General features: G+C 39.7%; 4 protein-coding genes and 1 long non-coding RNA gene across 12 annotated transcripts; 2 read left to right on the top strand and 3 right to left on the bottom strand.

Moving 5' to 3' along the window:
- Window positions 1-74: 74 nt before the first annotated feature.
- On the bottom strand, window positions 75-3407 carry LOC124327547. The gene is made up of 3 exons (XR_006916174.1): window positions 2394-3407; window positions 2222-2312; window positions 75-382 (listed from the first exon to the last, which is right to left on the bottom strand). It is a non-coding gene; the product is annotated as an uncharacterized LOC124327547 (long non-coding RNA).
- A 200-nt stretch (window positions 3408-3607) lies between these two features.
- On the top strand, window positions 3608-5175 carry LOC124327529 (putative protein TPRXL). 2 transcript variants are annotated; one of them, XM_046786498.1, is made up of 4 exons: window positions 3608-3946; window positions 4032-4313; window positions 4384-4733; window positions 4856-5175. In XM_046786498.1, the coding sequence occupies exons 1-4, from the start codon at window positions 3736-3738 to the stop codon at window positions 4934-4936; spliced, it is 924 nt and encodes a 307-aa protein (XP_046642454.1). In that variant the 5' UTR covers window positions 3608-3735; the 3' UTR covers window positions 4937-5175. The 2 variants fall into 2 exon arrangements, with proteins under 2 accessions (XP_046642454.1, XP_046642453.1); XM_046786497.1 differs by having other exon boundaries at window positions 3613-3946; window positions 4378-4733.
- On the bottom strand, window positions 5044-5853 carry LOC124327541. Its single transcript, XM_046786511.1, has 3 exons — window positions 5586-5853; window positions 5382-5513; window positions 5044-5302 (listed from the first exon to the last, which is right to left on the bottom strand). Exons 1-3 carry the CDS (start codon window positions 5626-5628, stop codon window positions 5166-5168), a joined length of 312 nt encoding a protein of 103 aa, XP_046642467.1. The 5' UTR covers window positions 5629-5853; the 3' UTR covers window positions 5044-5165.
- Window positions 5854-5948: 95 nt separating this feature from the next.
- Window positions 5949-8793, top strand: LOC124327511 (NCK-interacting protein with SH3 domain-like). 7 transcript variants are annotated; one of them, XM_046786468.1, is made up of 7 exons: window positions 5998-6125; window positions 6248-6338; window positions 6774-6810; window positions 6945-7088; window positions 7159-8203; window positions 8262-8434; window positions 8515-8793. In XM_046786468.1, the coding sequence occupies exons 4-7, from the start codon at window positions 6945-6947 to the stop codon at window positions 8716-8718; spliced, it is 1566 nt and encodes a 521-aa protein (XP_046642424.1). In that variant the 5' UTR covers window positions 5998-6125; window positions 6248-6338; window positions 6774-6810; the 3' UTR covers window positions 8719-8793. The 7 variants fall into 7 exon arrangements, with proteins under 7 accessions (XP_046642427.1, XP_046642425.1, XP_046642424.1 ...); XM_046786471.1 differs by lacking the exon at window positions 6774-6810 and having other exon boundaries at window positions 5949-6078; window positions 6258-6338; XM_046786469.1 differs by lacking the exon at window positions 6774-6810 and having other exon boundaries at window positions 5995-6078.
- Window positions 8794-8817: 24 nt separating this feature from the next.
- On the bottom strand, window positions 8818-12736 carry LOC124327517. The gene is made up of 8 exons (XM_046786480.1): window positions 11765-12736; window positions 10602-10656; window positions 10449-10537; window positions 10276-10371; window positions 10153-10215; window positions 9972-10058; window positions 9648-9859; window positions 8818-9575 (listed from the first exon to the last, which is right to left on the bottom strand). The coding sequence occupies exons 1-8, from the start codon at window positions 11957-11959 to the stop codon at window positions 8966-8968; spliced, it is 1407 nt and encodes a 468-aa protein (XP_046642436.1). The 5' UTR covers window positions 11960-12736; the 3' UTR covers window positions 8818-8965.
- Between the last annotated feature and the right edge of the window lie 2356 nt (window positions 12737-15092).

The following is a 15092-nucleotide window of genomic DNA, read 5'->3' as shown; positions in this document are numbered from 1 at the left end:
GTTTCACTTCACAATATTTTCATTTCTTGAAATAAACGAGTAAATACATTTTCGTAAATTCTTAACATGACATCTTTGTATTTTGGCTTTCTGGAATTTTCAATTTTGACTGGATGACAAGTTGACATCGCAAAAATTACCACAGATACAGTTAAAATATTCAGTAATTCAAATTTACACAAATTTAAACGCGACCTACGTGACACATCAATTTATACAACATTTATATCCTAATTTGTTAAATTATAAAATTGAGTTCACGCACTCAACACGCGAGAGGAAAATCAAATGATATAAAAGCCAAATGATTGATAACAACGCACGTATAACGTCATCAAATTTAGTTTCAGGCGAATGTAAAGTTGCATTCATCGGCATTCACCTGTGGTGTTAAATTCAGAATGAGTCGATCGTCCTGATCAGCTTATGGTAATATGGGGTGCGGAATGAACACTTTTTCCAAAAAAAATGTTCAATAATCGATTACCATATTTGATGTGAAAACAAATTGATAATCGATTTGAATATTGAAATCAAGTTGAAAATATATTCAAAAATTGAAAATCTTTTGAAAACGATTTCATAAATTGAAAATGATTTTGAAAAATGAAAATGATTTCGAAAAACTAAAATGAATTTGAAAAACTAAAATGATTTCGAAAAATGAAAACGAATTTGAAAAATGAAAATGAACTTGAAAAATGAAAATGAACTTGAATATCCATACAATTTCGGGAGTGCGATATGACACCACCCTACTCTATCCCCAGCTCTCTCCGGATGCTATAGCCACCCCGAGACAACCGACTAGCCATTGATGGCTATGTCGCTGATTCCAGCCAGCTAGGCCGTCAGCGATACTGTCAGCCCTTGCCGGGCGGTGCTGGCCACCGCTGCCGCCACAACGGCAGCCGCTAAAGTCTCTCTCGACCGTAGGCCGAGTATTACCCTACACAAAAATAGATTACACGATCCAACGTGAAAAGTTTCATGTTCCTATACGACTACTTTTATTTGAGGCCGGCCATGAAAAAAAAAGCTTTTCTGTTGAAACGGACATGGGCAACATGACCATTTGGATCCTCTTCTTTGGCCTCCACCGCCATGTCCGCTGCCTCCATGATGGTAGAAAAGATAGACGTTGCGCCAATATTTGGTGTTCAATCCGTCGCTGCAGCTGAGACAGAGCCATCCTTCCAATGAACTCTTCCTTGGAATGGCCCATTTTTATATAAATGCCGTAGAGTATCGGGTAGGTAACACTTCCGGCGCACGTGGACCACATGGCAAAGACGTAGAGACAATAGAGAAGTCCAGCTCCCCAATCCGCTTAGATAGCGGAAAATTTCCAGCAGGGCCAGCACCGGCCAGCACCAACATGAGGATCCACGTCAGCAAGAAGGCGTGGCCGCCTTCTGGCCTTCTTCTTCTCGTCGGATATAATCGGATTGAACGGCAGAGTATCGCAGCAGTACAGGACGCATAGGCCTATCCAGCGAAATGTACCAGAACACTTCTTTCCGGGCAATTGGCAGTTAGTGGAATGACGAGAACTTCGCGAGAACGTCACACCGAGGCGTGACTGGAACTTTTCTCAGGTGAAAGCCACCCGTTCGGCCGTTCCGTCTTCATCGTTGCTGGGTAGGCTGTGTGTCATTTACTGCAGGAACATGAAACTTTTCACACGTTGGATCGTGTAACCTATTTTTGTGTAGGGTAATACTCGGCCTGCGGTCGAGAGAGACTTCAGCGGCGGCCGTTGTGGCGGCAGCGGTGGCCAGCACCGCCCGGCAAGGGCTGACAGTATCGCTGACGGCCTAGCTGGCTGGAATCAGCGACATAGCCATCAATGGCTAGTCGGTTGTCTCGGGGTGGCTATGGAGAGAGCTGGGGATAGAGTAGAGTGGTGTCATATCGCACTCCCGAAATTGTATGGATATTCAAGTTCATTTTCATTTTTCAAATTCGTTTTCACTTTTGATAAAATTCATTTTCACTTTTCAAATTCATTTAGTTTTTCGAAATCATTTTCATTTTTCAAAATCATTTTCAATTTATGAATTCATTTTCAAAACGTTTTCAATTTTTTAATTTATTTTCAACTTGGTTTCAATATTCGAATCGATTATCAATTTGTTTTCAAATCAAATATGGTAATCGATTTTTGAAAAAATTTTTTGGAAAAAGTGTTCATTTCGCACCCCATATGGTAATACACAACCGAAATTGATTTCCAGAAAATTTTGTTTCTGTCCATGCTAATTTAAGTTCCGAATCGCTGGAAACCGCTACCTTGTCATTATCTTCTTCATCTGTGACAAATTATAATGCAAATAAAAAAATGTAAGCATAAGAAAATAATAATAATAATTTTTAAAAACATCTAATTTTACCTATGTACATCAGTTCAAAGTGTTCTCCCCGTAACTGGTGGAAGAGATTCCTTGCACAGTCTTTGAGTTGCTTAAGCGACGGATCTTTATCATCTTTGTAGACAAAACGACGGATCTCGATTCCTTCGTTGGATTGCGTTGAAAGATAGCACTTCACTTTAATTTCTCTTGCCATTTGTGTTGAATCAAGTCAATCTCTGAAATTCACTTGGCTGACAGACAAAATGATGCGTACGATTTTCCTTCAGCGGTTTTTATGGTCTCGGAAAAGGTAAGGTCAAATCGGTCATCCGACGTTAGAAACGTCAGACAGCCGATTAGGTCAATTACCTAGGAATATTAAAGAAACGGAAAATAATTGTCCATATATTTTAGGAATCCGAAATGGGCCGCCTACATTTTCCACACAAATCGTGTCTGACCTTTTCACATTTTCCACCTAGCAATAATTGGGATTTCCCAAAATTCCCTTGGAGCACTGTTTTCTTTGTTTTATTAGACACAACGACAAAGGCTGTTATTATTATTATTTTTTTTTTATGAGTCAGAATTCAGCTTTATCAGCGCCACAGACTATCAGCAGTTAAATAGAATACAAGCTGTGGTGAATCAACGCGTGCAATTGTAACTATATGCAGCGTCACAAGCGCATTTTCAAAATAATCAAAACATGAATCAGCTCGCGATTACGACAGATAGAGCGAAGAAGCTTAGCGCTGTTTCAATTAAAATGTAAAATTCATAGACACTATAGATACGTAGATAGCTCTATAACCTCGAACACCTCTATACACCAGCTCACGTACCGTAGTGAATATAATCAGTCGCAGTAACGATGACTCACCGTCACTTACGTCATTAGTGACTCAGTTCCGTGTGAGGTGCGACTAGCCTTTTCAGTTCGAAACCATAAAATATAAACCCCTAACATTTAAATCATTAAGCACACATGACTTGTTTTTAAGTCAACTGTTTTTCCAGACATTTTTTCGCATAAAAACAAATTTATTACAAGATTTGTTTAGTTTTATGCTCCTATGGCCTTCCCTCAATAAACTCTTGTTTTTAAAATTAAGCGGGTGGATTGACGGATGGCTAAAAAGCGGATTGGCGGATTATTTTAAAAATTTGGTTAGGTAGACTAGGCAACGTCTTCAAAATTTGGCAAATAAATTGCGCAAAATTCCAAGAATCACATGTCGATTTTGAAACGTTTCGGACGTTGGTCGACGTTACACTCAGTAGACGACGAAGTCGACTTGTGCAGCTAAACGTGACTTGTGCAGCTAAACGTCTTGCGTATAGATTCATAACATAGTTTTCAAGGATCATTCGATAAGCAATGTCGTCTAACGAATCGACACTTATGCTGAAGTGCGGGTTGCTGGTTGGTGACCAAGCGGTTGGCGATTTCTTATTCATTTCTTGGTTTTATGGCCAGCAAAAACCTTTCATTCGTCAACAAACTCAAGGCGAGGTTGCTCAAACATTGAGGGAGAAGCTGAAAACCAACTTTCCTGACATTGTTGAACCTTTCAAAGTTGTTTTCATAGGTAGGCCATATTTTTTATCCCACTGTTTTTACTCTTAATTTTAGTTGCACAATTGAACAATGTTCCCTTGTATTATTATTTCTAGACGACTTTGACGACAAGATTATTTTGCCCATCGACGACATCAAGGAAACCGTCACTGCATTGCGTTGCTTCGATTATTCATCTAACATGTCACCGATTCAGATCTTCGTTCAAGTTCCAGATTCAAAAAATGTAACTAAAGACGAAAGTCAAGTAGAAGAGCGGACGGCTGAAACACGTTGTTGCGAAGATAGCGGACAGATGATTGCCAACACGTTGAGCAAATTAGAGAGCACTATTCAGAATTTGGGTGAGCGCATAGTGGTTCTTCTTGAAGATCTTTGTGAGTATTAAAATATACCCGGTTTTATTCTACAAAGCCATTCATTGTCATGTTTATTGATTAGCGATAGATTCAAAATCAGCGAAAGACACAAAATCGGCTGAAATTCCCATTTTGCGTCAAGAGACACCCGATGCGATGGACTTGACCGATTCGAATTTGAACAGCCAATCGTGCGAAATGATAGATTCAACTACAACAACAGTTCGCTCACGAAATTCGTCGTCTTCCAGTTCCTCGTCCTCCAGTTCGTCGTCTTCCAGTTCGTCCAGTTCGTCGTCGTCTTCCGCTTTTTCGGTCCAAAGTCACTCGGATCATTCCGGCGAACGCGAAGAAGGTTGGATTCGAATCAATGGAATACGACGTCGACGATTGACAACCGAAAGCAGCTGCGCAAGTCATCGGTCGGATTATTCACAAGTCAATAACGTTATTTTATCCGTTCTCACTTATTTTTCAATATGTTTCATTTATCGATGGTTTTGGCGATAAACTTATTCTTTGCTTTTTTCCATTCTTTTTTTTTAATTTTTTAAATACAGGACGGGATCTTACGCTCGATGGAAGATGAAATGAACGATTTCATTGCCGGAAGTCCCGATACGATGAGCCGGAGTCCTTAGACTGGAGTCGGAGTAATTTGGTCGCTGCGATTTTGGCAGCAATTATTATTCTTTTTACTTACTTTTAACATGGGCCACTTTTGGGGGAAACTTTATGTCATCTTTTAAAAAAACATTGTATTCATTCAATAAATATTGGAAATTTATAAAAAAAAAAAACGAGTCGAATCAATTTTTTCTCCCTATACCGTCTTTAAACAATACACAGCAACACAAATTTTAGATTCATTTATTGTCCGTGTTGTCCACTCGAAACGCAGACATATAACTGCAACTGTTGCTTTGGATCTTCACTTTCGGTTACTTCAAGCCATGCCAATTCCAGCTCGTCATCAGTCGAAAACACTACACGTTCGTTATCGTCGTCTGAAAAAAGATTGACGCTAATAAACTCAAGGAAAGTAATTACTTTTCAAAAAAAGAAATGAATTAAACAAATATTTACCCAGATACAAAAATTCTAATTTTTCTCCTTTTAATTGAGTGTAAAGGGTTCTCACATAATCTTTCAAAACAGCCACGGTCGGAACATCTATAAAAGGGTAGAGAAAGCGTCGTATTTCTATTCCTTCGTCTTCTGCATTAAAAAAAAAAAATAAAAACTGTAAGTAATAGCCTAATTAAAATTGTTATTCTTTTTTAAACTTACTGTGTGTCGTTAAATGGCATTTGACGACGATCGGTCTCGGCATTTTTGCTAATAAAACACGGCACTAAATATTTCGATGTCAGCAGCACGAGCGCTTCTTACACTTTTAGATATAGACTGCGTATTTTATACTACAGTAGCGGTGAGTGATCAACGTTTGATTGCTGAATGACATTTGTCAGACGACTGTTATAATTGGTTTTCTCCGGGATGAAGTTAAGTCTGCAGTGGACATCCCTAGGGTGGAATGAGGCGAAAATAATTATGTTTGTCCTGGTTTGACCCCTAATGCTTGTGCTTGTGATCACCCACAAAATTTGGGTCATCATCGCAATGTCTTTGGCCGTTTGGCGGACAAAACAAACCGTAAGATGGCAGTCTGATCGATTTATTTTCTAGCAGACGACTAAACAAACTGAACTGTCCTGCTGAGTTGTTTGTTTTTTGACACCCCCAGAGATTTTCTCGTAAATATTACTCTTCAAGAGAAACGGTATTTTGTGATTTTCTCTTCGCGTTAACGATTATCCGATATTTGATGTAAGTCGTGTTGTGTGTGTACGACATATTTAAAACACTTTGAAATATCCATCCAGTCACATACTTCAATGCCTTTATAGAACCTGAGATTGCCTGTCAATACCTTATTTTTTTTATCCTAGTTCCTAACAGTTCACAGGTTCAGCATGCATTTTTATCTCTAAGGCAGCTCTGAGATCACCAATAATCTGATAATTTGTTTTTCAACGAAAGGTGAGAATAACACATCGAAAAATATATATTGCATGCTTTAGTATATCCCTCTTTGTATTTGTAACATTAGAATTTTAGAGAATTACAGATCTTTTTTTTGTTGAAATGTGGAAATATCTGCTTCAAAATACAAATTCTTCAAGTGAGCAACATACGATTTAACCTAACGAATCAGTCTAACTTATTTTGTCATGCCTTCCCAAATATATTTGTGCATAGTTAGGTGAAAGATTTGTTTCGTATTAGATAGTGCTTTCTTTCACATACGACAAGTGTAAACCACTGTAGGGTTCGCGTTAAACACCGTCGTCATTTTATTTAAATATCATTTCCAGAAGAAACTGTATTGCTAAAAGATATCCACAATTTAAATCTTGAAAAATCTTTTAAACGGTCATAGCATAACTGAGCATGGATTTTTACATTGTATTGCAGAAAGTGTGTGTCACATAATGCCAGAAAAGTAAATCTTGTAAGTCTTAGTATTGGTAAGGAGAAGATGAGAGCCCAAAACCACCACTCCTGTTATTAAAATCCCAATGTTTGTATATTCCATGTAAAATTAACCATTGATTTTAGTACACGACTGCTTGTATATTTTGGCAGATGCTACGAGCAATGTACGATTTCCAAGCGCCGTACGACAGTACACTGACATTTGCTGAAAATGATCTTTTCGTGGTGTTGAAAAGAAACAACAAGGATCACGAATGGGTCCACGTTATCAAACTGAACGGAGAGAATGGCTATGTAAGTATATCTATAGAATCATCATTTCTAAAACAATTTTTAAACGTCGACTTATATCGTTTCTTTCCAGGCACCTGCCAATTACCTCACGGTAGCCGATTGTACCAAGATAGAAGAAATCAAACACATTGATGATATTCTAGTTCGGATTGCTTCTAGACGCACAGTCAGTCGCGACCAGGCGGCCGTCGTTGAGAATCTGAAAGAGTCGCGAGAAAAACTGGCAAAAGAATTGGAAGATTTAGCAGCGAAACAAATGTACGAATTGACCTCACTAGTCCGCCAGAACACGAAATGCACGTTCCGGCAAGCGCAAGGAGCCATACTCGAAACTTTGAAATACTTTCAAGAGAACGTTCTTCCGATCCCGGACGGAATCGATCGCATTTTGAATACCGATATGGAGAAGATTCCCATGGAGATCCGCCAGTGCGGAGTAGATAGTCAACACTTGGATCGGCTGGTCGGCGCCATCATGGAATTCGCCTCCGATCAAGAAACTGATGTCTCGGAAGAAACTTGGAATGAAATGTTGAATCTAATCACTCACGCCGATCCCGCTCTGTTGATTTCTGCTCTTGAACGTCACGATTGTGCCTTGATCCTTCAGCTGGTTCACCGTTTGCAAGCCGAAACGTCCTGGAGAAAGCGGAAACCCATTCTGGCCATTCTGTTCCACGCTCTGCAGTTACTGCCCACTTTCGTGAACGTTGCCATCAACTCTGTGCTTCCTTCCGAATTGGCCAGGGACATTCAGACGACCTGCACTGTCCAGGACACCAATAAAGACCGGGTCTACTGGTCGATCCGAGTTCTAACCGTGACCTTATGCTGCCAAGAACCTCTGTCTTTCGCCCAGCAAACCGAGCTCGGAGAAAACTTGGTGGAACTTCTAGTCAATCTGTTGGAAAATGAATCCGTATCGATAGCCACGACCGATGAAAGAGATGACCAATGTTTGACAATCACCACGGCAGCCATGCATTTGATTTTAGCCCTTTACCGGCAGTTTAATATCGTGTCTTTGGAGAACAACCCAGTTCTGCTCTGTCTAGCCAGACGGAGCATGTGCGACAGCCTTGTCGAAAAGATTATATTACTCTACAATAGAGAAGGTAATTTCATATTTTGATTGTTTCCCTCAATTTTTTTAATGAATTTTTTAAATTTTAGATGATCCCATCAAAAAATACGTTGGAGATGATAATCAAACAGACGCTGTCTCCAACTTGATGCTTGGACTATTCTCAGGAGCCGAAACTGCCAAATTGTTTTACACGGCCGATTTGAATGTGTTGCTCGATGTCATTTTAAGACGACTCGCTGATTACGGTCCCGGAGATAAGGTAAATTCAAAGTTTTGTTTGAACCCCTTTTTTGTTATTTAAAAAATAAAAATTCTAATTCAAAACTGAATTATTTATAGAGACGGTCTGATGCCTTGCAGCTATACTACGCAATCCAACGGGTCAAAAGTCCCGAATACAAGAAACTCGATTTCGCTAAATGTTTAAAAGCCATCAGTGAAGAGTCAGCCAGACTAGGTTCACCTTCTAAAGCTATGCAACAAGATCACCACAAAATACTTCAAATTTATCACGAGTTTCCCGATTTTATGGATATGGTTTAAATCATTTAAGTATACTAATTCGAAACAAAACAAAAAAACTAGTCCAAAATACATATAACATGTTTCACCATCAAACTACTCATTTTTAGATGAATATGATATGGTTAGACAGTATTTATTGTTAGAGACGGAATCGAAGGCAGTATTTTCCTACTGCACTGACAAGATACAACAAAAAAACACATCAGGTAACTTTTTTCGAAGGCGATTTTAACATGTTTCAAGGTCTGTTTTTGAATGAACTTAATTACAAAGCGACGTCTTTGTAGCTGCGGTGAAACTCGTCGGATTCGCCTGGCCCAATCACTCGCCCGTGACGTCCGGCCGACCGAATGTAATCGAACCGCGGCTGGTCCATCCGGCCGAATTTGATGTCTGACGATATTTGCGAAGCCCTCAGATTTAAATCATTCATGGAATGAGATCGCCTCATTACCGACCTCTGGCCACTGCTGACCGAGTTACAACCAACCAGAAATTGACTCTGTCGATCGAAAGCTGGCCCAGAAAAATGCGAAGGATGGTGTTGGTTCAACAACAGGTTGCTGACGGCCCGCGAAAGTGGCGCCCGATTCAAATAATCTCCATCGTCCATAAAGCGCATCGATTTCGGCGGAATTCCGTCCTCGGCCAATCCCAATTCAGACTCGTGTAATCCAACTCCGGCGATTCCCATCGGGCCAAATGCCAGTCCAGGTTCGGGAACGATTCCCAGTTTCTTCTGTTCAATCCACTGTTGGTGCTGCTGCCATTGATCGAAAAGGGTAAATCCATTGGCAATATCTCCTTTAGAAAAACGCTTGTCACAATGATCGGTCTCATCCATCGGGTAGATTTGGGACAACGAAGAAACGGATCTGCAATTTGAATCAAATTGAATTACTATCTAATATTCAAATGTTGAATGGAATATACGTATAGAAATTTACCGTTTGAGCGGTTGCTGTTTTCGGGAGCGGTCCAAAGAAATCATGTTGGCGGCGTTAACATGTTTCTGGCGGTTGCCGAGCGATTGCATCTGACGCAAATTCAAATTGGAGCTGAGATAGGCGGCGTTGTGATAGCCGGCGCGCAAACTTCCCGGCAAAGGCGTCTTGATTACGGTGTTGGTGTAATAACCGTTAGACATTGGCGACGTATGCTAATAACAAAGGGGTAATATATTACAGAGGTTGGAGTTAGTTATGCAGGTGTTTCTTTTTTCTTGGGTCATAAAGCGCCGAAATGAGCCGGCAATATTGAAATAGGATTACCATGCTAAGATCACGTAATCTACGGCTCACGTTCTTCTCTTCTTTCCACTGAGAGTACAGAGAAAAGACTTGGATCGCACCCAGAATCTGTCGAGAAATGCAATATCACACACACGTCACTCTGTAGGCCTATCCGTGAAATCTCATATCCGTGAGTGAATAATATTTTTATTTAACTTACATTCAACGATGCGCGGACGATCCAAAAAACGAGCTCTACCATCCCGAACGAAGCCCCTAACGTCTGTTAATGAATCGTTGATCAATTCTTTAGGAAAAGAATAATTTAAAAAAAATTAATTACCCAATAGTAGAGGCTCATGAACATGACCAATCCGCACTCTGGGAAGAAAACTACAATCACGCATAGTAACCAAGCTAAAATTGGTTGCGTTCTTCTCTGGAAATATTGAAAAAACAAATAATGATGTAATATAATCAACTACTTTTTACAGTATATGGCTATTAATGAATTACCAGAGCAAGACCGACCAGTAATGCTACTGACATAATCCAAGTGATGAAGTAAACCAAACAGAGAATATAAGGAGGTGATGGCAACTGATCTGAAATGACATATTTTGATGTAATTAAAAAAGCTAGAATAATTCAATGATATTTTATTCCTACCTTTGGCTTCGGTGATTAACCAAAGTTCGATCGCGAATGCGCAAATGTAAACCGCCTATGAAAAAGAAAAAAAAAACGAAAAATGCGGGAACATGAATTCAAACTATTTCCATCGCTCTAGGCGAATCGTTCAATTTGATTGCAAAGTCGGTTGGCAGATAACGTTTTAATTTTAAAAAAAACCACGTTGTCGAATATTAAGATCTCAAAAGAAATTGAACTGGAATTTCACCGCGTGCACCGGTAGATTCGGTTGGAGCAATCTCCCTCCCCCATCTGGCATGTAGCCAGTTGTTTTTGCCTTTTTTGCGTCATCATAATTGAAAAGACGAGTTTTTCAATGGGACGATGGCCTCTTTTTTTTCTCCGCCTACACACCGTGTCTGTCGTCTTATATGCAAGACAAACCGCTGTGTAGATGAGGATTGATCTCTTCTTTCTGTTTCGGAATAGCGGCATCAAACTCTACTACAAGCAGCAGCAGGCAGGCTACTACGTACCAAAGTCTCCAGCGGTTATTTTCATCTTCAATCATGGCGCTGCAGTTCCGTTAAGAAAACAACATCCCAAAAAACCCATTGTTCGTTATACTCGCACAGTGGCCAATACATAGACGTCGACTCTCGGCGTCTGCGGTTGATGTTGTTGCGTCGTAAAATAAAAGCCAAAGAACATCGGTTATTTTTTCATTGATTATATATACCTTGATACGCCAACCGCAGCGTCATCGTCCGTAATTTTATGACGGCCGATCTTCTCTATATATCCCGATGGCAAATAACACACACAGGTATATGTAGTTGACTCTTTTCGTTTGCCCGCGCTTAATACAGGTGCCACCATGCACAACAAATTGGCCGTAAGAAGCCCCTCCAAAAAATAGTAAAAGGTGGGAGGATGTTGTACTTAACAGGTTTTTTTGAAAGCGCATCAGATTGGAACACTGATATCGTTTGACACGTTGCACAGACTCCTCACCACACACACAACACCTGGCACTTAATACAACTCGTCAGCTGTGAAACCATTTTTTCCGACTTTCGAGATTCATCAAAGATACACAGTATTGTAACCCTTTTGAGATCATACAGATGCAATAACCCAATTGCGGTGGAATATGGTCAAATGATCTAATAACACAATTGTGAATGATTGTTTTTTACCGTAGCGTAGATTCCCGTCAAGACGGCGCCAGTCAACAGGCTGAAGCAACAGCATCGATTCAATAACGGAGTCGACGGAGTTACCGCTGGATGATGTTGGTGGTGGTGATGGTGTTGGCTTTCCAGCTCTTCCAGCTTGTTCCGTACACTTTGTCCAGGCTCATCCGCTTTGGCGCGTTTCATTTTTCTATCCATCTCTCTTATTTTGATTCAAAGGGCTGAACTGATGGATAACTGCAATCATATACACACACACACACACACACTCTGGCGGGGACTATAGAGACGGAAGACAACACCTTAAACAGCAGATGCCACACCTGAGTTGAGGTGCAGCTTTAGGGATTATGGGCATGAGAAACGCGTCCTCTCCAAAAATTCTTTTGTTTCCAAAAAGTTTTTACGATTGCAATTGAATTAAATTAATTTTTTTTTTTTCACTTGACGAAATCACTGCACATTAGAATAATAATCTATTCACTAATCCATTCGTTTTGTTCGATATAATCCACCGGTTTTAAACCGTTTTTCTTTCAAAAATGGGAAATCGTTCCGTCTGGAAATCGCGAAGAGCTGCACTGTCGGTGCGTGCGGGTTACCGTCACAGCCAACACTAATAAACATATAGAGAAAAGCCGAGGAAAGCCAGCAGTGTGTGTAGTATATACTCTATACGTGCAGGTTGCGGTGAAGAGAGAAAAACCTGCAGGAAGGGGGAGGGTCCTCTTTTCTTATATTTTTCTGACGGCGACTCTACGTAAGACCTTCCCGCAGGACAAACTCCAAAACAAAAAGCTTCTTGTTTTTTTTCTTTTTCTTTTCTTTTTTGAGATGGGATGTATGCAAAGCTCTTGTGTTTTTCCTCTCTCATCCTGTGTGTGACTTGTCTTTTTCTCTTGTTAAACCTCCCCCCTTTTCTTTTACCTCCTCCACACGCGCGTTTGATTACGGCTGGTTAATATGTTCTTGGGTTCCCATTTTTTTCTTTTCTTTCTTCCTCCCCCCATACTTTTACCTGGGGTTTTTATCATGAAAAGGATCTATGGGAAACGGGCACGAGAAATAAGATTTCAATGATCCCCACTTTTTTTATTTCTTTTTTCAAACTGGAAATTTTTGTTGTTTTGTTTCGGGGGGGAAATGTTTTCACACGAACAGAAAACGCGGATAAACACTACACACAGTCTGGTTTTTATTTTCTTTGTCTTTTATTTTTTTATTTTCCCTTTATTTTATAAGACCAAAAAACATAAAATCAAATCTAGGTTCTTTTATAATTCCGGAAGTATATTTTCTCCCAATTTAGAAAATGAAAATACTAAATTCTTTCGTACGTCTTGAGGCGAATTGATGAAAAACATCTGGTGCATCTGGTTGGGCAAGTCATAAAATTTGGCACAGATTTTTTTCAGCTGGCGAATGTAATTAAGTTTTAGTTGAACACTGGGACACGTAGGATAAGAGAATTCACAAAATAACGAAATTATTTTTCTAAAAAGAAAAACCTTGTTCTTGCGTGTAAATAATAACAGGTTTAGTTTATGTATAAAAGAACCCGGACCTACTAGATTCTTTGAGACTGTTGCATGGGCGACTTTTGTGCACCGGCATAATTTATCTTTTCTACGAATTTCTAAATTATGTACCGTCTTTCATTTCAAGATGTGATGGCTGGGCGAACGGTAAAAAAAAGTTCCCCCCTCATTTTTGTGGGTGTACTATATATACAAAAGGTAATGTAATATTTTTAATGGATCTACATTACAAAGAATATAAACCTGTATAAATACGTGGACTCGTTCCGCGTACCTGAATACTCCTCCAAATGTCTCTTGCGTTATTCTATTTGAAATTGATTCTTCTCAAGCCTTTAGTTGGCTAAACTTCTGTCGGAAATGCACTACTCTCTTGCATAATTATTTATGACATGTCATACTAATCCATGGTTAGATGCCAGAACCCGTTTCGTCCTCTCGCTGGTATATTTATTTTTCTAAACTGTCAAACTGTCATTTTTCCTGTCAGTGTACTTGGAATGGCGTCATTATTTTTCTTTTCATGTTTCTTAGACTTGAAATGACGTCAAACAAGTAGAAACGCAACCCGATTACCGCTGAATGTATAAAATATGCCGGTCGATTTTCAAATGTTGTGTAACACACGATATTTGTGCGCTCTCTAGTCCGCAGCAATTACCAAAATAAAAGGGAAAAACAGAACAGAACAGAAGCATTTTGCTATTGTAATAAATTTCGACAGAGGAGGTTTTAACAACTGCCAACGGAACATTTCACGTGTCTAATAAGTAGTGCACAGAGATCTTTTTGGTTGCGGTTTTTCAATTATTTGTTGCATCATTTGGCGCTACTTATACTGTGTGTGCACAGTGGCTTCCCTTTCTGAACGCTTCACCGGGCAAGCGCGGGTAATTATTCAATTTGCATATTCCCGTGTGTGTAATATCCCTTGTACTGTACCCTAATGCGTGGAAGGGGATACATCTTTCGTCGAGTAAAAGTTGATTGCGCAATCAATTATCCCGCCCAGAAGTTCCGACATGAATAATGAATTACGGCAACGAACGTTATATGATTGACCTTACACGATCTCTCCTCCCACCCACCGACCGCCGATCATTTTCCCGCTCACGAACAAGTTGGCGACCGTCGTGAGTGAAAGTAATGAGCCTCCGCACGAATTGTTCAATTCAATATTTCCCATTTTGATTAGCTATACTTATAAGTATACTAATAATACGTAGAATGCGTTGAGTCTAATTATTTTAAATCTAAATTTTTCTTTTTCAAATGTTTTGATTATTATTCCCGCCAATCACCAGAGGAATCTCAAGTTTGGCTTTTATCTTATAACATCAATTCCTCGTACCAACACACACCCAGGAAAAGCGGATGGACAAAGTCAAATGCAAATGTACCAGGCGCAAGAGATATGGCGTGAAAGCCAAGTTTTTCCACAAGGACGAGTCAATTAGACACTTGTATATGTTGAAAAGCAAACAGGGCCGATTCAACGGCTGTCGAATCTCCCGCCAACAAGCCCCTGCTGTTACGTCACCATATTGCAGAGGCCAAATTTCCTTTTCAATCGACTACTTGCCAATTGACATTCGCTGGCTCCCAGAATTTTATAACCTTTGCCATTTTGCATATCATTCCACTATCTACTTTCTCTATTCTTCCTATAAACGGCTAAACAATTTCGAAATACCTTCAAGTTAACAATACAGTAAATATATTTGCCCGTCATCTTTTTTAGCACCTGCTAAGTGAGCTGTATTAACCTCGCATAATTATACTAAGATGATTCA

This window comes from Daphnia pulicaria, chromosome 2 (assembly GCF_021234035.1).
Source record: "Daphnia pulicaria isolate SC F1-1A chromosome 2, SC_F0-13Bv2, whole genome shotgun sequence".
NCBI lineage: Eukaryota > Metazoa > Arthropoda > Branchiopoda > Diplostraca > Daphniidae > Daphnia > Daphnia pulicaria.
Note: the sequence above shows the minus strand (reverse complement) of the source record. Positions and strands in the feature narration are given on the sequence as shown.